The sequence below is a fragment of the Eublepharis macularius genome, chromosome 4 (genome assembly GCF_028583425.1).
Source record: "Eublepharis macularius isolate TG4126 chromosome 4, MPM_Emac_v1.0, whole genome shotgun sequence".
NCBI lineage: Eukaryota > Metazoa > Chordata > Lepidosauria > Squamata > Eublepharidae > Eublepharis > Eublepharis macularius.
The window spans coordinates 127862501-127883144 of record NC_072793.1 but is presented as its reverse complement, the minus strand read 5'-3'; the positions used below and the strand labels follow the sequence as shown (position 1 = coordinate 127883144).

The following is a 20644-nucleotide window of genomic DNA, read 5'->3' as shown; positions in this document are numbered from 1 at the left end:
TTTATAGGGGAGACTATTTCAGGATTAGGAAACTGTATGAGGAATATCAAAAAGAGTCCAGTAGCACCTTTAGACTAACCAATTTTATTTTATTGTAGCATAAGCTTTCGAGAATCAAGTTCTCTTCATCAGATGCCTGATCCGAACTGGTCAAATACAGAAGAGGAGGGGAGGGGAAAGAAGGGGACATATATCACAAGAGGACAGGATGCAATTAGTGTGAAGGCAATCAAAACATTCCTTTGCTTGTAAATGTAAACATCTCCTTTTGGTGTGGAGTCAGTTTGCCGTGTTAGTTTGCCGCAGTGAAGGTATCCAATTCCTATGTAGTATAAGCCCTCGATAACCACAGCTCTCCCTGCCAGCTGCATCTGACAAAGAGAACTGTGGTCCCCGAAAGCCCACACGCACTCAGGCTGAGATAATTGAAAAACAAAGCCCACAAAGATAATTGTTTGTCAATTATCTCAGCCTGAGTGTGTGTGGGCTTTCGGGGACCACAGTTCTCTTTGTCAGATGCAGCTGGCAGGGAGAGCTGTGGTTATCGAGGGCTTATACTACAGAGGTAGGGTTGCCAGCTCCAAGTTGGGAAATTCCTGGAGATCTACGGGGTGAAACCTGGAGAAACCTGGAGAAAGTGGGGTTTGGGGAGGGAAAAGACCCTTGGCATGGCATAATCCCATAGAGTCCACTCCCCAAAGTAGCCATTTTCTCCAGGTGAACTGATCTCTGGGGCCTGGAGACCAGTTGTAATTCCGGGAGATCTCCAGCCACTGCCTGGAGGCTGGCAACCCTATACAGAGGCCTTCTTCTCTGTAGAATTACTATTAGCCTGACTTTGCAGATCCCAGAGAGATAAGGATGGGCTGGAACTGTGGCACAGTTAATGGGATCTGAGAGCTTCAAGGCTGAAAACTCAGGGCGAAGCTACAAGTGACGAATGACACTTGAACGGCAAGTGTATTTCTCCCTATTCACTTGCACTCCACTCAATCCACTTGCTGTTCAAGTGTCATTCGTCACTTGTAGCTTGGCCCTCAGAGGGAGTTTTGCACACGCATTCCATCTCATTAATGCAAGGGATCTTGCATGTGAGTACGTGCCAAATAAAGAGGTACATACAACACCACTGACTGGTTGAGCAGGATCAGACCAGCTACAGGCTGCATGGCCATAGAGCAAGGGTCTTCATTCTAGTCTGTCTTTACCGCTAGTGGATACTTGCTGCTACACACCTTCTTGTGCTGTGGAGTGTGGACCTGATTACCAGGCCCAGAACTCTTGTCTTTGGATTCTGGACTTCGCAGTTCTGTGCTTCTGGTCTGACAAAGTAGCATCTTCCTCAAAGGACTAAAGCCTGTACAGTATTTTAGGATAGTCATCTAGCTTTTCTTACTTTTTTTGCTGTTTTGCACTGTTTCTATAATTGCATTCTTTTGCACCTTTCTTAATAAACTTTATTAATTATATTTCTGTCGCATTATTTGGGTTATTAGGCTTCAATCTTAATCCAGTGCCCTAGCCTATTTGGCTACAGCTAACCAAGTAATTGTTTTGTGGAACTCAGTCTGCAAGCATCCTACCTTGCAGGGCTGACTTCTGGGTTTAATATCCAGTAGAGCTGGAAACGTGTCTCAGTTTGAAGTTAGCCAGACAGACTGCTAGAGATTCATTACCCTGGGCAGTGAGGATTCATTCCCCAGTTCTGAGTGTTTGGCTCTTCTTGACCTACGCCCAAAGCCGCCTTATGGGACGAAGGGGGTTTTAACAGGTACCACTTAGAACATTGCAGAGTTTGCTGACCAGAAGCTTCAGTGAGGAGACTAACAATGCAACCTTAAAATGTTTTGTTAGTTCTCCAGTTGCCAGCATCTCCTGTGAAGAAGTATCTGTAACTTGCAATCCCTACTACATAATATTTGCTGTCTTGGCTTGCATCTCTTTGCTGTTGTGATTTGAGGGGAGGGTGTGGAAATAGCAACTATAACAAAATGTAGTATTTTGCAGATTAACATTGAAGTCTATTATTAAACCAATGATCCTTTCCTACTTCTTCATTGTAGGTTCCCCTTATGCTCGGAGCACTGTGGTAACGGCAATCAAATTCACCATTTCAGATCAGCCACAACCCATTGATCCCCTGCTTAAAGGATGCATAGGTAACCTTGAATTGTTACAGAAATAAAAAGGCACTCTTAATACTTCTTTTTTTTAAAAAAAACAAACTTATTTACTATGGGGGAATCATTCTAAATATGGGCAATGAATCAGGCTTTGTGGTTGTGGAGTAGGCCTACCATCCCCCCACCTCCACCTGCTGCCCCCCCAAGCCCTGCTCACCTGGTCAGTGGGAGGGAAAGGCACTGGAGGCAGGGGGAGACGTGAATGCACGTGCTCCCTTGTCACACCATGACGAAGGAGCCTCTGAGCACGCTGAACCTTAACTCAGTGGGAATTGTCCGTTTCGGAGGTGATTTCCACTGAGCTCAGCTTCAGCGTGTTCAGCAGCTCCTCTATGTCAGAAAATGATGTAATTTTTTGCTGTGTTGGAAGGCCAGGGAATACCCAGGTACTTTGCTTGTGAGGGAGGTAAGTACCCCTCTGCACACTCACTTTGGCCCCTGGGCCCCCTGGCAACCTTATTGTGGAAGGACCTGTTAAGATGTGATAAAAGCAGGGCTCATTTCGAGGGGGAATGCGCAGGAACGCAGTTCCGGCAGTTCCCCAAAGAGGTCACGTCAGGTGGCCCCGCCCACCTGACTCTCGGCCATTTTGGGCCTGTTTCAGCCTGGATTGGGGTTGAAACAGCCTGGATCAGGCCTCTGATGGGTGGTAGATCACTCTCCCGCTCAGCAGCGGCCCGATCCTGACCATTTTGGGCCCCTTTTTGACCATTTTCAGCCCCTTTTTGTCATTTTGGGCCCAATTTCAGCCCTGAATGGCCAGGATTTGGTCCAAAACAGCCAGGAGAGGTGATGTCAGGGAGTGTGGCATATGCAAATCAGTTTTGCTAATGACACACTTCCAATGATGTCAAGGGGTGTGGTATATGCTAATGAGTTCCTCCAGCTCTTTTTTGATGAAATGAGCCCTGGATAAAAGTTGCCTTGCCTAAGGACACAAATTGCATGTTAGACAGGTAAAAGCAAGGGGGCTGTGAGACTGGTTGAAGCCGGGTTCAAATACTGACTCAAGGTTGACTCAGCCTTCCATCCTTCCGAGGTCAGTAAAATGGCTACTCAGTTTCCTGGGGGTAAAGTGTAGATGGTTGGGGAAGGCAATGGCAAACACCCTGTAAAACGTCTGCCAAGGAAATGTCGTGATGCGACGTCCCTCCATGGGTCAGTAATGACTCAGTGCTTGCACAGGGGACTACCTTTACCTATTTGGACTTAAAGCAAATACTATACATTAAGAAATAAGGGTTATATCTTGAAGTCTCAAAATGAAGTAAATACATTTTATTCTTCCATAATCCCGTTGTCATGTTGGGGCTGTGAATTTTAAACCAATTCAGCATATTGGTCAAAAGGAAAATGCTGATTGCTGGCATTTCTAGAACCATTTCAATGTGGGGTCTGTTTTTTTGACTTGTCCAAATCTTTTCAAAGAATAAGGAAGAAATGCGGTGTTTGCACCTAGACTGGAGTTATGTTCACCAGAGCATACAAGATTTCTTCATGTCCTCCATTTTGTTCCATCTGCATTTCAACATTGTTTGAGTGTCTTAAGCCAAATAGTGGGTTAATGGTACACTGCCTTTAAAAGAATCCTTGCTTTTGTGTTATCATGCAGGTGACTTCCTAAAAACACTTCAGGATCCAGATCTGAATGTTCGACGTGTTGCTTTAGCCATGTTTAATTCTGCTGCTCACAACAAACCTTCTCTAATCCGAGACCAGCTCAGCACAGTCCTTCCCCATCTATACAATGAAACTAAGATTCGAAGAGAACTCATACGTGAGGTATGGACCTAGACCATTCCTATATTTTCTTCTTAATAGGGAAAAGGTGATAAAAACTAATGGTGCCAATAACACTTTCTGTGGGATTATATATTCTTACTATAGAGTGTGTGGATTGCTCCCTGTCCATTCAATGGATTGACCTGGGTTAGCCCCAAAGAAATTGAGACTATCTGTACTGTACACAATGTACAATTTAAAATTGGGATGAGGATTTGGGTGGACAGTGTTTGACTTCTGTTACCAAACAGTCATGGATCTTCTAATATCTTCATCCTCTTGAAATAAAATGGAATAATATCACATATGTATTCAAACTAAAACTGTTAGCTCAACCTGATATTGTAAAATACTTTGTAGTGATAATAATGCATTCCTTTCAAGAGCATTGAAACACAGACATGAAGTGTTGTAAAAGCAGAGGAGTGCCAACATTTGTGTTATCGCACGGTGAGTGGTTAAGCCTTGACAGCACATACACATTTTCTAGCTAGAACTTGACTGCTACTTTTGTTAATTTAACCACACAGATGCCATAGATCTTTTCAGTGACTTTTGAAAAAGAATGTAAGATTGTCCATATGTAGTATTACTCAGGGCTTTTTTCCTGGGAAAAGAGGGGGTGGAACTCAGTGGGTTGCCCTCAGAGAAAATGGTCACATGGCTGGTGGCCCCGCCCCCTGATCTCCAGACAGAGGGGAGATTGCCCTCCGCGCTGCTGAGTGGCGCGAAGGGCAATCTAAATTCCCCTCTGTCTGGAGATCAGGGGGTGGGGCCACCAGCCATGTGACCATTTTCAAGAGGTTCCGGAACTCCGTTCCCCCGCGTTCCTATGAAAAAAAGCCCTGGTATAACTCACTATCCCAGTGGCATCTTAAGTGGTACAGTTTGTATTCAGTACAAAGACTTTTGAGTATCTAGCTATACAGAGCTGCCATGTTGTCCATGCTGGCCAGATAGAAGCAGCAACAGAAAGTACCAATATGTACCACCAGGCTCTTACTCTCTTTGAACAACCAACTATTTCCTTGTTACTCTTTTTAGGTAGAAATGGGGCCATTCAAACACACAGTGGATGATGGCCTTGATGTGAGGAAAGCTGCCTTTGAGTGCATGTACACACTTCTGGAAAGTTGCCTTGACCGACTGGATATTTACGAGTACTTGAATCATGTCGAAGATGGACTGAAAGATCATTATGATATCAGGGTAACTACTACCAGTCTTCCTATAAGCAGTACTGTCTCTAAATTTCATTATTTGGTGATTACTATATGCCGTTTGGGTGGTTTGGGAGATTGCCCCCAGTGCCATGCAGTGATACCTTAGGATTTATATGCTTCCTTCCAATGCCCTCTCCGAGCAAGTAAATACCTGCACTGGGTGATGGTTATTTGAAGGTGGGATTCTCCCTAATGATTCTTATTGAAGCCCTTATATCTAGTGGTTTTTAATACATGGGCTTAATGGCATTCCTTAAGTCTGAATACTATATTCTGTTTCTTATTTTTCACTGGAGGGGTTGCAGGTTATCAGTGGACATCCTAAAATTGTTTGAAGTTAGTAATGATGACTGGATGGGAGCCAATAAACTGCTAGATTCAGATAGGTCTCGTTAGCTTATCAAGCGAATTGAGTTTATGAAGCCAGCTTGTTCAGCTTGTTTCTCCTTAATGAGCAAGATTGATGGGGTTGATGTTAGATCTGGATGGGGTGGTAAGACAGATCTTCTCTGTAGCACACGGGACCGCTTACCAGCTTTGTCTGGTTTGCTAGCTTCACCCTTTCCTCAAGAGGCCAGTTCTCCATGTGTTGATCATATTTAGGTTGAACTACTGCAGTGTGCTTTATGTGGAGCTGCCTTTGAAGTCTTAAAGTTTCAACTGGTTTAAAATGCAGTAGCAAAGCTACTTGCAGGTGTAAAGAAGCTGGCTAGATCTCATTCGTTTTAAAGATCTTTACTGGCTGCCCATCTACATCTAGGCACAACTCTGTACTGGTTGTTATCTGTAACATTCTACATGACCTTGAACAGGTTACCTGCCTGTTTACTGAGGTCATCCCTGGAGAAGACCTTGCTCTATGTTCCCCCACTCTCAGGCAAGGGTGTGTGTGCACTGCACCAAAGACAGGACTTTCTCTGGTGCATGCTGTACGGAACTTCCCCCTCATTGAGGCACACCTAGTGACAGATTTACAATTTTTCATCGATCAGGGAAAGATTGCTATTTTCTGAGATTTTTTTAATCCCCTCTCTCTGGCTTTATCTGACGTCCCTAATTGTTTTTATTCCATTTTATTGTTTGCTTTATTCCAGCTTTAACCTTTTTAGGGTTGCTAGTGTGTATAGTGATTTTACTACTTTCAGGATGTTATTTTTTGCTCTCTACTCTTCAAGTTTTTATTGGTTATGCTCTTTACTGTTACATAGTTATTTAGTAATTTTCTATTAATTTCTTAACTAGGATTCTAAAGTAAACTTCTCATGGAAGCAGGGAGGATTTTCACCACTTTCCCCTTGCTGTGGCAGACCTCCCCATTCATGCTGTTCCTTAGGGTCTTTGGTGGGAGGTAGGGAAGTCTTGTTCCGGAGACAGAACTGCCTTCCATTAGTGGATTTATCATGGAACCTCCCCCAAGATCGTTTCAAATTGGTTACAAATCATAGGTTTGGAAGGGAGCTCTAGGGTCATCTAGTCCAACCCCCTGCACAATGCAGGAAATTCACAACTACCCCCCCCTGCCCCAGTGACCCCTGCTGTATGCCCAGAAGGTGGCAAAACACCTCCAGGATCCCTAGCCAAACTGGCCTGTGGAAAACTGCTACCTGACCCCAAGGTGGCTATCAGCATTACCCTGGGCATGTAAGAAGGCCACGAGACCCAAGCACTGATGTAACCCATTCTGCCCTCCCCCTCATGATCTGCCCAGGTTTACAGAATCAGCATTGCTGTCAGATGGCCAGCTAGCCTCTGCTTAAAAACCTCCAAAGGAGAGCCCACCACCTCCCGAGGAAGCCACTAAGGGACCGTTTTGTCAGGAAGTACTTCCTAATGTTTAGCTGAAAACTCTTTTAATTTCAAGCCGTTGGTTCTGGTCCAACCTTCTGGGGCAGCAGAAAACAATTCAGCGCCATCCTTTATATGACAGCCCTTCAATTACTTGAAGACGGTTATCATATCACCTCTTAGTCATCTCCTCTCCAGGCTAAACATTCCGAGCTCCTTCAACCTTTCCTCATCAGACTTGGTTTCCAGACCCCTCACCATCTTCGTTGCCCTCCTCTGGACATGTTCCAACTTGTCTATATCCTTCTTAAATTGTGGTGCCCAAAACTGAACACAATACACTAGGTGAGGTCTAACCAGAGCAGAGTGATACCATCATGTCTTGTGATCTGGACACTATGCTTTTGTTGATACGGTCCAAAACTGCATTTGCCTTTTTAGCTACCATATCACACTGCTGACTCATGTTCAGTGTATGGTCTACAAGACCCCTAGATCTTTTTCGCACATATTACTGCCAAGATAAATCTCCTCCATCCTATAAGTATGCATTTGATTTTTCCTTCCTAAATGCAGAAGTTTGCATTTGTCTCTGTTGAAATTCATTTTGTTTTAGCTCAGTTTTCCAGCCTGTCAAGATCATCCTGTATCCTTACTCTGTCTGCGGCCATATTTGCTACCCCTCCTAATTTAGTATCATCTGCAAATGCAATAAGCATTCCCTCTATTCCTTCATCCAAATCATTTATAAAAAAGTTGAACAGAACAGGTCCCAGGACTGATCCCTGAGGAACTCCACTTGTCACTCTTCACATTTTACCAACTTGTTGTCAAGGATATGTGGAACCTTATCAAAAGCTTTATTGAAATCGAGATAAATCACCTTGAGTACATTACTATGAAAAGTGTGGGGTACAGTGTTTTAAATAAAAAGATCCACAATTTGATATCCCCTTCTATGCAAGGTGGGGAAAGAGGGAAGAGCGCAGATCAAGGGTCCACTCTGAATCTTACTGCATGGGGGTGGGTGGGACTTACTTGTTTTGCCTGAAGACTGAACTTTATATGAAGTTGAGTTACTGCCACCATAGGATTTAAGAAATCTGTGGGGTGGGAAGGACTTAAGAATATTGCTTGTGCCACCTCTTTCTTTCAATGTTCTTAGATGCTGACTTTCATTATGCTGGCTCGTCTGTCAACTCTGTGTCCCAACGCAGTACTGCAACGGTTAGAACGCCTCATTGAGCCCCTACGAGCTACCTGTTCTACAAAGGTACTGCTCCAGGAAGGTTTAGAGTATGTTTTCACTTGAGGCATGTATTTTATATGCTTGTAGTCCAGGGCAGTCGTAGAATCAGTCTTTCGCATGATATATGACCGGATCTGGGGACTGAATCTGGGACAGTTTACTGATAAGATGCTCTACCACTGAGCCACTCCTACTTGTTTGTATAACCCAATGAGACCTCTGATGACTGTGGGAAATTTAACTTGACCGTTTTGTATATTAGTATATCTCAGATTATTTTTGTCATTTTGTCTTTTGTGTATCTTCATTCTTGGACTTGTGATCCTGAAAGCCATTACAATGGGCAAGAATGTCCTTTTAGACCTTCGGTGGTTTTGTCTTCCTAATTTTGTTTTTAAATTTACTCCTTTCTTTAGGTAAAAGCTGGTTCTGTGAAGCAAGAATTTGAGAAACAAGATGAACTGAAACGTTCAGCAATGAGAGCAGTAGCAGCTTTGCTGACTATCCCTGATGTAGATAAGAGTCCGGTGATGGCTGAATTTTCTTCCCAAATCAGAGCCAACCCTGAGATGTCTTCACTCTTTGAAAGCATTCAGAAGGATTCTACTTCACTGTCTACCACAGAATTAATGGACATGAGTTAACTCTTCCCTGTTCTCATATTCTGCAGTCCACTTTGCTTAGAATGGAAGATCTTCTAAGGCAGATTTAGCTGTCAACGCTGTTTGAAAAATGGCAACTATTTCTATTCAGATGGGCATGGATTCAGGCATGATAACTAATCCTATTGATGTCAATAGGACAACAGTAGCTTATTACTCCCATACAGCAAATACATAATGTATGTCTGCCAACTCTAGTTGATTTAGTTGGAGCCTGACAGCCAACAGAATTATCTCCTACTAGCATCTGTGCTGGTAGCACCATAATAGCATTTTAAAAACAGTGATGAATAAGGCCCTGCGATACCCAAAACTAGCCAAATGGGCAATTCAGCTTCCATAGTCACATCAGTTAAATAGCAGCTTTCATTTGTACTAATATTTAAACTGATTTGAGTCACTTTCATACTGGTAAGATGAATTAAAATTACAATCCAACCCCCTTTTTTACGCGGTATCTGAAACTGAAAGTGTGTCACTGTTGTTCAATATGGAATGCCTTATGCTTAATTACTGCAGTTCTAGTCTGCCACACTCCTTTTAACAATGGTTTACTCCTATAGGTGCCCCCTGGCAACAGTTTACTTGAGAAGCTGATACCAAAGCAATGATGTTTTTCAAACCACAAAAGTTAGCATGTTTGTCTAAGAGCCATTCAGCTGTAGTAATGGAATGGAACCATCTAGTTACAAAAATGCAAATATTCTTGTACCATTACACAACTGCTGCTGGGTTAGATTCTAAGAATTTGCACTTGTAGATCTCTTCTCCTAACATCCTCCTGTGCCCTCCAGGAAGTTGATGTTCACCGTAATGTAAGCCCCATGGACAAAATGTAATCAAGCATGGGGGTGGGGAGGTTGATATAAAAAGATATGTGACATAGTCCTTCCTTGCTTTTGGTTCCCCTCTTCACAATACCCTGCTGGGGCCTCTAGCCTTTTATCCAAGGGGCTCCTGAGAGAGAGTTTTGAAAGGAAGTCCATGAGCACTTTCAGTTCACCATGTAAGAGCAAGCTATTGCTGTTTGGCAGATGAAGAATGTTGACTTCTTGTGACCATGGATGACTAGTTTCTTGGTTAGAATCTATTCTTTATGAATTATTCTGTGAATCACTTAAGTGCTCTATTTATAAAACAGGGTGTCACTTTCCGTTCTACATGAAATGCATCTGGTAAAAATAAAGATCATGTATTACTTTTAACATTATTTTGATCAGTTTTGACTCAGCTCTATGACTTTGCTGCCAATACAAGTGAAGTTACTAGAGGAAGAAGAAGTTCACAGGTTTGCATTCCTGTCAGACCTTGGGGACTCCTCTTAAATTTTCTTTGCTGTATTTAGCAATTCATTCCTTTGAAGCCCACTGACACCGTACCTCTTATTATAACAGCAGTTATCCAGAACTTATTATTTCTTCCTCTCATAACCAACAGTTTTCCTAATCTTCTTTTGCCTCAGTAGATTCAAATCAAGACATGATTCAGGCAAAAGCACAACAGCTGGGATTTGTACTATGGAAGCTATCAAATAACCCCAACCTGTACAGAACAACGTTGAGTTTAAAGGGCGCTATCATTTCCCAGTCAACAATACCTGAATGATATACTTGTTTGGCACGTCCACATTATACGTTTTTAGGAGTTTGTAAAAAGAGTGTAATAACTCACTGATTTTTTCAACTTTATGTATAAGTGACTCTCCACAGCCAATGACTATCACCAATGGAGGGATTACAGTCTCCAACTGCAGGCAAGTTCACAGTAATGTCAGCAGCTGCCAATTTCCTGCCTTCACCCTTGAAGCATACCACCTCAGTTTGGTTCAACATAAATGAAAAATCAAATTACCAGTACTTTTCATATTTTATTAAATATGGTTGTGTAAGAACAACTACTCATTCTCCTCGCTGCGCAGTCTTGCATTTGGATTGGTAACCTTGATAGCAAGCTGAGCGGCCCTCTCCACAATTACTTTCCGATTCTTGGAGGAAACATTGTGAGCAATCTCTGCACAAAATGACCTGACAGGGGAGAAAAAAAACCAGTGGTCACAGAACGTTAGCCTGCTTCTTGTAAGCAAGAATGTTCTAAATGTAAGTAGTCACTTGGCTGTACCAAGTGGAAGGAACTGATCTTTCCATTAAGAAAATCCCAACACTCCTGATATTCAGAAATGGCATATTTCTTGCTTCAAATACACACTCTGGAAAGGAGGCATACAGATCTTAACCTGCTTGTAGATCTGGAAGTACTATACTCCAGAACTCACACCACTGACAAGCTAAGTTAACATGCCTACATTTTTGCATTATTCCCAGCTTCAGTACACTCAGTGGCTGTTCTACTTGCACAAGCAATCCCTCTGCTGATTCCCAGCCCACTGCAGGCCTCCTGTTGTACTTTATGCTATTGCTGAGGGTTCACCAAACTCCAGAAGGTACATTTTGAGCAGCACAGACTGCGGCAGGAAAGGGAAGAAGAAAAAGTTGCTCTGCAGCATACGAGGTTCAGGATTTTTGTTTAGGTTTGTTGTATTTGTATTTTGCCCTTCTAAGGAGTTCAGTGTGACATTTCAGCCCAACCACCCTGTGGGAGAGGATAAACTTTGTGATATTTACAAGGGCTATTGTCCTGGTTAACAGATCAAGAAAACATCTAATCTGGCATTTTGTTTCCAACAGTGGCCAACCAGAAAACATCTTTTGCTGGACTAGACATATCTTTGGGCAAACCCAGCAGGGGTCTTATGTCATCAAGAATTGGAATTTCTCCCAGGTCTATCTCAACATCCAGCCAGCTTAGAATCATGTTCCTTCTGAAATACCACTAGAGAGTGACAGACATTCTAGAGGATACTGATTGCTACTCTGATTTTAAATGCTTAAAAACATGCAACAATCATGTAAAGAATGAATTCTTCCATTTCTATCCAACCCTGCTTAATACTTCTTTACCCAAGTTTGCAGCAAGAGCAGTAACTACATGACAAAAAATTAAAGCATGATTCCAACAACTCATACAAATTTTTTCAAACTTACTTGTTACTCATCATCAGCACCTCCAACTCTTTGACATTGTGGACAAGAAACTTTTTGAACCCTGAAGGCAGCATGTGCTTTGTCTTCTTATTGCTACCATACCCAATATTGGGCATCAAGATTTGGCCCTTGAACCTTCTACGAACTCTGTTGTCAATACCTCTTGGTTTTCGCCAGTTACGCTACAAAAATGCAAAAATAGCAAAAAAAGAATTGAGATCACAGGAAAACTCCCAAGCACCTGCAACAAGTCTTTAGAAATCCATTATTTTGTTAAACTAGCACTGCAAAACCAAACCACAAGCTACCTGTCAAAATATTCTGAAAGTTATTTGGAGAGTCACATGTGCCCCAGTTTATGCATCTTCACCACAACTGCACCCACCTTGATTTTGACATAGCGATCGGACTGATGACGGATGAACTTCTTAGTCCTCTTCTTGACGATCTTAGGTTTGATGAGGGGCCTGAGGGCGGGCATGGTGTCTAAAGAAAAACAAATGCAGGTAAAGTTACTGCATCCAAGATACAGTAAAAGAACCTACTAATCCTGTTGCAGAGTATCTTCCATTCACTGGCCAATTACAAAGCCAGCAAAGGAATGGGTATCTGTCTACAGTTACTCTCCCTCCCGTATCCGAAGCTGGAAGAGCATGGGAAGCTCTCCAGATGCGATCCTGGGAGGTTGTAATTCCCACTACCTTTTCCCTACATGCTTTATTTCAGAGAGCCCTTAAAGTCTGTCAAAAACATCCTACACCTTGAGGAACATCAAACAACATTCGATTTATATACCACCCTTCAGGATGACTTATACTCAGAGTGGTTTACAAAGTATGTTACTATTGTGTATTGTCGAAGGCTTTCACGGCCGGAGAACGATGGTTGTTGTGGGTTTTCCGGGCTGTATAGCCGTGGTCTTGGCATTGTAGTTCCTGACGTTTCACCAGCAGCTGTGGCTGGCATCTTCAGAGGTGTAGCACCAAAAGACAGAGATCTCTCAGTGTCACAGGTCATTGTAACACTGAGAGTTCTCTGTCTTTTGGTGCTACACCTCTGAAGATGCCAGCCACAGCTGCTGGTGAAACGTCAGGAACTACAATGCCAAGACCACGGCAATACAGCCCGGAAAACCCACAACAACCATATGTTACTATTATCCCCACAATACATCCTGTGAGGTGGGTGGGGCTGAGAGAGCTAGAAGCTGTGACTGACCCAAGGTCACCCAGCTGGCTTCAAGTGGAGGAGTGGGGAATCAAACCCGGCTCTCCAGATTAGAGTCCCACGCTTTTAACCACTACACCAAACTGGCTCTCTTTGGCTTGGGAATCATAGTAATGTAGTTTTCAGACCCTTGAAGAGCAGCCCCATGTTAAAGCCGATTACAGTAGTCTAATATCAAATAGGGACGTGGGAGCATTTTTAATTACACACCTCAGGGTAACAAATTGTGAAAAACACCCTCCTGCTCTCTAGTGCAGAGAGCAGCATAGAAATCACAAGGAAAGGGGAAAGAAGCAGGCATTAGGAAAGTAGAAACCATCAAAGGATTCCTCATATATGTGCTCTGCCACCATCTTTGAACACAGAGGAAATCACACAAACTTAGAGTTGCTTAATTGTTGTTGGCAAAAAGAACACTATAAAACAAAAGGAAGCTCCCTTAGCAACAAACTGAGTAATCAAAGTGGAAACCCACAACTAAGGGATACAATCAGTCAGGTTCTGAAATTCTAGTGTATTAAAGTGGAGCAGCGTAATGAATAAATAACAATACTGTTATAAGCATATCAAATCACATAAAAATATGCAATAAACAGCTCAAAATGGGCCAACACAGAAATATCCAATGGTGCAATCAAGTTCATATCAGAGTTCAAAGCAGAGATGAAACATAGACAGCAAACCAGAGAAGCCGTGAGGACCCCTCGTTCCTGTTCAAGGTAAATTCTTAGATCGATGTACTCTTCTCATTTTCTTTCAACAGGTGGAACAAGGAGATGGAACACTCTGCAGGACCGAGACCCGACAAGGAACCGGTCATCAACAACGCTTGTTTCCAGACTGCATCAGGGGCCAACAGACCTCCTCACCAAACATCTCTGAGAACACTGCTGCCGCTGTTACAAACTTCAGCGGCAGTCTTTCACACCTCTCTTAATTGGCCATGCGCATCTCTGCTTTGAACTCTGATATGAACTTGATTGCACCATTGGATATTTCTGTGTTGGCCGATTTTGAGCTGTTTATTGCACATTGTTTGTTTATGTGATTTGACATGCTTATAACAGTATTGTTATTTATTCATTGCACCGCGCCACTTTAATACACTAGAATTTCAGAACCTGACTGTATCCCTTAGTTGTGGGTTTCCACTTTGATTGCTCGGCAAAAAGAACACGGCATGGGGCTATTCCATGTAATATACTCAAACATGTTTGTAACATCAGCTTCCTGAATCCATATTTATGAATGTTAATACAAATTACAAGAATGGAAAGCCAAGGAGGAAAGCACAAACTTGCAACTTCTGCTCCTGTTGGTAAGTTTTGTAAGCCATCATACAATAGCATCTCTACAGAATTAGGTCTTTTTTTTAAAAAAAAGAGTTCAATATAGTAAGATTTTATACCCACTAAGGGGGTGGAGCACTCACTTCCATGTCAAAAACTCTACTGCATGTCATCTAATTACTAACTTGGGCCCTGATTTGTCTTGTCTGACCACACTATCATGCAATGCAGTAGGGATTATCTACAAGAGTATTTTGCATTCACATCTTTCTTGACATCACCAGAATCACAGGCCACCGCATAAAGTATCTGAACAATGTATGTATCCAGTTTATTTTCAATGCCCATTTCAAAGTTATGGAATTTTGATCAGATCATCAAGTTACACACTCAGGGCTCAAGTTTTATGTGCCAACAGTTACTATTTTCAATTCCAATGGCTGTACTGGTAGTCTGAGAGCCCAATCCCATCTGAGCTTAAACACACTGCACATGCAACTCTGCAGGGAAGCATATGCTGTTTGTAAGCATTTAAAAACTACTACACCCTAGAAATGCAAAAGTTTGTTGAATAAAACCCAAGTTATCTACAAAAGAGCTTTTACACAAACACATGCCTTTCAGATCCCACAGGCATTAACCTGGAGCATGCTTTACAGGAAGTCGTAACTAAAATAAAGGAATTATTTTTATTTCACAAAATGCAGAAAACACTATTGTTCTCTCCCTCTTTTTCAACATATCTGAACAGCCCTTAGGAAAGTACACATCTCCCTTCAGTTTAGAGATGTGATAGCCTGCAAAAAAAAACAAGAAACTTGGGGGAGCACTGAAAAAGAATTCCTATGAATGATTTTTCTTTGAAATAAGTTAAATCCTTTTACACGCAAGGTTTTCTTCACTTAAAAAGTATAGCATGAAAGTCTGAGGACATTTCTTTCAATTTTCTATTGGGAAATTGGGGGGGGACACAGAAAAAAACTTTTTATGATTTGTCCTTTCAGAATGAGCGAAACACTTTTTAAGACGTTATACCCACTTACTGTTTTTCCATTTGAAAATGTGAGGAGTGTTAAAAAGACTACAAAAGACTTTTTCTTCTGTTTGAAAAAGTAAACTGCTAAGACAACACAAAATGTTAACCATTAGTAATTCCCTCTTACTTTTGTATTGGGCATATTTGTGGTTTTGCTTGTACAAAACTAAGGCATTTACACTTTTAAAAACTCCATAAATGTAACAATTAATACTATTTTAGTAACAATTAATACTATTTTATATACTAATACCTGTAAATTATGCATTTTATGTAGCAAAGTAGATTTAGTTTTGATGGGGAAGTAACAATTACATATATTTTAATTTCTCCCAGAAATCCCCCCCCCCAAACCTTAGAAAACAGATATTTTACATCTCTGATTTAGATGTTTAAATCCTGCTCTTTCACCCCAATGGAGACCCAAAGCACTTTACATTATCAGTTTACCCACACAACATCCCCATGAGGTAGGCTGGGTTGAGAGAGAATGACTGGCCTAAAGTCTTCCATAGCTGAATGGGGACTTAAACCTGTAAGCAGTCACTTGGACATTCTAAACCATTACACCATGTTGGACTCTTCATTTATTCCCTACCAACAACTTGAGCGCTAATTACCGCTTGGTGAGAACAGCCTATACTTACAAGTCTAGTAACGATAACCGCAATGGTTTTCAAGGCACAATTCAAGCTTCCCTATCAATCAGCAATCAAATCACCTTCAATGGGCATTCCATTTGAAAGCCCGCTCCAACAAAACCACCATCCCTAAAACTGAGCTACCTTTTAGTTACTGCAACCTCAAGCTAAAAAGCAACCTGTTCAGGAGCGAGGTTTGTGCTACCTACGTGGGAAACTTGTGCAAGCAGCAGTACGATGGGGGTTAGCGAACCTATTGGTAAATATCATCAAGTAACTTACTGGAGGTTTTTAACATATTTTTTCATACAGCAATACATGCTTTGATGATCCAGGTTCTATAAACTTTCTATTAAAATGCTTTAAGTTCCCGAAGGAAAGAGAGCACAGCTCCCATCAAGTCCTTCCTCTTTTCTCTTTCCTGAGCTCATACATTCAGACGTGTACACTACACGTGTACAAACGCCCCCACTTAAAACATTCTTTTAAAGCCATGAAAGGTTAGCAGGAACAGGCTCATCTACCTCCCCCCTTGAACGGCAGAGCAAGCGCAGGAAAGTACCGATTAGCCTCTGCAGTGGCCGAGCGCCCTCCCGCCTCCAAAGCCCCTACAAACAGCGGCCGGCCCTAACACAAAAGGCCTCCCAGCGCCCCTGAGGGCCAACAGGGCCAGCCCCGGGCCGCGCTGCCCAGGATGGCACAGGATCACGAACTTACCGGTCAGCTAATGGCGGCACCCGTGCAGGTTGGGAGCGCCGAGAGAAAGAGCGAGGGAGGAAGCCGCAGAGGCTGATGGGACGTCGCCGTTAGGTCTTGGCAGGGAACACGGAGGCGAACAGAGCTGGTTCAGTTGGTTGAGCCTGCTTAATAAATATACAAATAGAATAAATAGCTAATAAAATGCTTACAGAACATAAGAATTTGTTACAGAAAATAGCTCGTTAAGCTAGTTCTGACCGCGGCAATAGTAACTCCCGGAATCTGACAATGACAGGTAGGGCCCTAATACGTCAGTTCCGGCGTTATGCCCAAAATAACAGCGCAGGGCGAAGTAGTTGAAACGGGCGTTACTGCCACAGCGACATCTGGCGGTAAGATTGCGCTGGTATAATAGGCTGAAAGTGCTGTGGCTACTCTGTCTAGTTTCATTTATTTTGGTATTCGTTTTATCTACATGAAATCATTTTTCTTCTTCTGTTGTGTGGTTTTGGCTTCCAAGAATGACAACTGTTACATTTCAACATGTTATGTCCCTTACTTGTTGTGCATGTTCTTTATGTGCTGCTTGAGCCACAAATCTTTTAAAATAAGAATATTTTCATATTTTCATTATCTAAAGAAGTGAGCTGTGGCTCATGAAAGCTCAACCTACCACTAATTTTGTTAGTCTTATAAGTGCTACTGGACTCTTTCTCTTTTCCACTTCATTTTTTTTGTTCATAGATGACAACTTCTATCACTGTTAAGTGACACCCCCCCCAACCCCCAAGAACAAGGATGAATTACACTCCTGTTTTAAGAGTTTCTTTGAATATGGCTATGCCATTGATATGATAGGATGGAACGTGACCAATTTGCTCAGGGCTCCTTTGGACAAAACAAAGTCACTTAGAATCATGAGTTGGAAGGGGTCTTACAGACCATCTAGTCCAACCCCCTGCCCAATGCCTAAAGCATCCCCAACAAGTATTTATCCAGCTGCTCCTTGAAGACTGCCAGGGAGGGGGAACCCACCACATCCCTAGGCAGTCAATTCCACTGCTGAATTACTCTTAAAGAGAAGAAGCTTTTCCTAATGTCCAGATGGTACCTTCCCTCCTGTAGTTTAAACCCATTGTTTTGAGTCCTATCCTCTGCTGCCAACAGGATCAGCTCCCTTCCCTCCTAAGTGACAGTCTTTTAAATACTTAAAGAGCGTAAGCTTATCTCCCCTCAACCTCCTCTTTTCTAGACTCAACATTTCCAGGCCCTTCAGTCTTTCCTCACAGGGCTTGGTCTCCAGGCCTCTGATCATCTTGGTTGCTCTCCTCTGCACCTGTTCCAATTTGTCTGCATCCTTTTTAAAGTGAAGACTACAGAACTGCACACAATACTCCAGGTAGGGCTTGACAAGTGCAGTATATAGTGAGACAATGACATCCAGTGATTTGGATCTTATGCTGTTATTGATACACCCCAAGACTGCATTCTTTTTTTTTGCTGCTGCTGCATCAAACTATTCATATTTAGCTTTCCATCCACCTGTACCCCAAGATCTTGTTCACACACACTGCCACCCAGAAGTTTATCCCCTATCAAGTATGCATGCTTTGCATTTTTGTTACCCAGATGCAGAACTTGACACTCGGCCATGTTAAATTGCACAACTTCTGCACAATGGAAGCAACATGAATGGCCTGGGCAGTTTCTAACATATGATTTATGGAGTCATGCCTTCTTTTGCTGCATGGAATAGAGTGAGGCATAGAAAATACTATGGGAAAGAAACTGATTATATGGAATCAGTGTGTGGAAGCCAGAGGGGTCCAAACTCGAAAGCAAGAATGCAAGCATTTGATTTGTTGTTCATTGGAAGATGGGGGAGATACAGTAGGCATTGCGCAGTCAAGATCTTCACTATTAAAACATCTTAAAACAAGCGACCTAATCACACCTGTATGCTGTATTAATGAAGCTTCAAGCTGCCTAAATCTGCCTATTGCCTGATTGAGTTATGCCCAGTACCTCTCAGGAGGTGCACCTGGTCTCAGTGCGATCTGTGGCTATTCAGTGATTGTGACCATTTACACCCTGCCATTCACAGCAGCTCAAGGTAGTGGGTGATATGGGTACAGGGCACTTTTTACAATGAGACTGCAGAACCTTTGTAAAGGTATTATTTTCAGGAGGCCTTTGGCTGAGTTTGTAGGGTGGTTTGTCTCCGATGCAAATGGTTACATGTCTCCACTTGTTGGTCTGTTATGCAATTTTTGTGGGCTATTGAGTTAATTTTAGTTATATCTCTATATTTAAATATATTTCATACTTGCAGCTAATAAAGGCAGGATATACATTGTTAAAACAAACCATAAACAAGTGACTTTAGTTTTACTATTTAAAGCCAAGTGAAAATGGCTATAGTATGTGCTTAGAGCTTTACAGAACTGGGGTTTGTTAAGGTTACCACACTCACATGGCCTATATTAAATCAACTGAAACTTTGCTTATTCTCCTGTTACTGTGTAAAGTAGAAGCAATATATCCTAGTTTGCAAAACTTTTGAAGATTGATGTTTAAATTGTAGATGTGGAGCATGAATTTAAGTGTCCCCTTTCCAATGCAGACATCTTCCAAAGGCTGATGGATATTTGTGCAAAGAAAAATGCTTTCTGAAGAGTGCTTGGCCAAAAAAGAGTATCGTTGAATGCAATCCAGCCTAAGCGTACATGCAACCCTGACTCCACTAAGGAACTAAAGAGCTGTCCTATGTAAGAAGGGGAAAAACCCACCATCTTCCAAGAATGATTGGAGGATCTAAAGTAACAGCTTGTCTAAGAGGATTCCAGCTTCTCTGCAAAATTATACATCAATATTTTAGAGACCACAAGGAATTCATGGAAGGACAGAGGACAGACGACACACCATGGCAGGGCAGAGCTGCAGGTCCATTCAGCCCCAAGCAATGCTGCCAGCCCCTCGAGGGTGGCAGGGGATTGCCAGGTCCCAACTGCTGCCCTGCCACTCATGTGGCCAGTGAGAGAAATGGAGGGGAAACTGGGGGGGAGGCTGGCTGGGACACAGGCCAGGGGTGTGGGCAGCCATGTTCCTGAATGACATCATTTCTGACATGACCTGGAAGTGACAGGTCACAAGAACAAGAAGAACAGCTGGCAATAGAAACCACCCAACTATGAAAGAAGAATGCAACAATAGTCCCCACTGTCATCAGAGTACTTGCAATCATCTTGAAAAACTTTGCAATTCATATGGAAAAAACAGCTTTCTGACATAACACCTACAGAACTGCAAAAGACGGTGCTACTTGGAACAGCGCATATGTTACACCGATATTTGGTTGATACTTAGGTCTCCAGCAGAAACTTGTATCAGCTTAGGAAGGCCAGTCAATAATAACATGTGACATCTGCTTATTGTTGATTGTGTTTCAGATAATTCGAGTAACAACAACATTCAATTTATATACCGCCCTTCAGGACAACTTAATGCCCACTCACAGCAGTTTACAAAGCATGTTGTTATTATCCCCACAACAAAACACCCTATCAGGTGGGTGGGGCTGAGAGAGCCCTGGAAGAGCTGTGACTGACCCAAGGTCACGCAGCTGGCTTCAAGTGGAGGAGAGGGGAATCAAACCTGGCTCTCCAGATTAGAGTCCCGTGCTCCTAACCACTACACCAAACTGGCTCAAGAGGGCTGGTTCAGTAAAAATTGCCCCCAAACACTATTTTAGGTCAATTTTTTATTGAATTGGCCCTGGTGCAACCTGCCACTTCTGGGCCATGCTGGCAATCTCATCATTGCCCACG

General features: G+C 42.5%; 2 protein-coding genes and 1 non-coding gene across 4 annotated transcripts in view; 1 reads left to right on the top strand and 2 right to left on the bottom strand.

Moving 5' to 3' along the window:
• The window catches only part of LOC129328851 (cullin-associated NEDD8-dissociated protein 1-like), a 30225-nt gene extending 20136 nt beyond the window's left edge, over positions 1 to 10089 (top strand). For both annotated transcript variants that reach the window (XM_054978158.1, XM_054978159.1), the window contains 5 exons: positions 2064 to 2159; positions 3796 to 3965; positions 5010 to 5174; positions 8139 to 8246; positions 8639 to 10089. In XM_054978158.1, the coding sequence (XP_054834133.1) occupies positions 2064 to 2159; positions 3796 to 3965; positions 5010 to 5174; positions 8139 to 8246; positions 8639 to 8866 (767 nt within the window). In that variant the 3' untranslated portion in view covers positions 8867 to 10089. The remainder of the gene's footprint in view (positions 1 to 2063; positions 2160 to 3795; positions 3966 to 5009; positions 5175 to 8138; positions 8247 to 8638) is intronic.
• A 649-nt stretch (positions 10090 to 10738) lies between these two features.
• RPL32 (ribosomal protein L32) lies at positions 10739 to 16943 on the bottom strand. Its single transcript, XM_054978883.1, has 4 exons — positions 16836 to 16943; positions 12311 to 12411; positions 11926 to 12107; positions 10739 to 10908 (listed from the first exon to the last, which is right to left on the bottom strand). Exons 2-4 carry the CDS (start codon positions 12404 to 12406, stop codon positions 10779 to 10781), a joined length of 408 nt encoding a protein of 135 aa, XP_054834858.1. The 5' UTR covers positions 12407 to 12411; positions 16836 to 16943; the 3' UTR covers positions 10739 to 10778.
• Positions 12474 to 12612, bottom strand: LOC129329498 (small nucleolar RNA SNORA7). The gene has a single exon (XR_008596986.1). It is a non-coding gene; the product is annotated as a small nucleolar RNA SNORA7 (small nucleolar RNA).
• Positions 16944 to 20644: the final 3701 nt, after the last annotated feature.

Coding starts and splice junctions, on each gene's coding strand:
- RPL32 (XM_054978883.1), bottom strand. CDS start 12,406: ATGCCCGCCCTCAGGCCCCTCATCAAACCTAAGATCGTCAAGAAGAGG. Junction 12,108..12,310: donor ATCGCTATGTCAAAATCAAG/GTGGGTGCAGTT, acceptor GCATTTTTGTAG/CGTAACTGGCGAAAACCAAG. Junction 10,909..11,925: donor GTGCTGATGATGAGTAACAA/GTAAGTTTGAAA, acceptor CTCCCCTGTCAG/GTCATTTTGTGCAGAGATTG.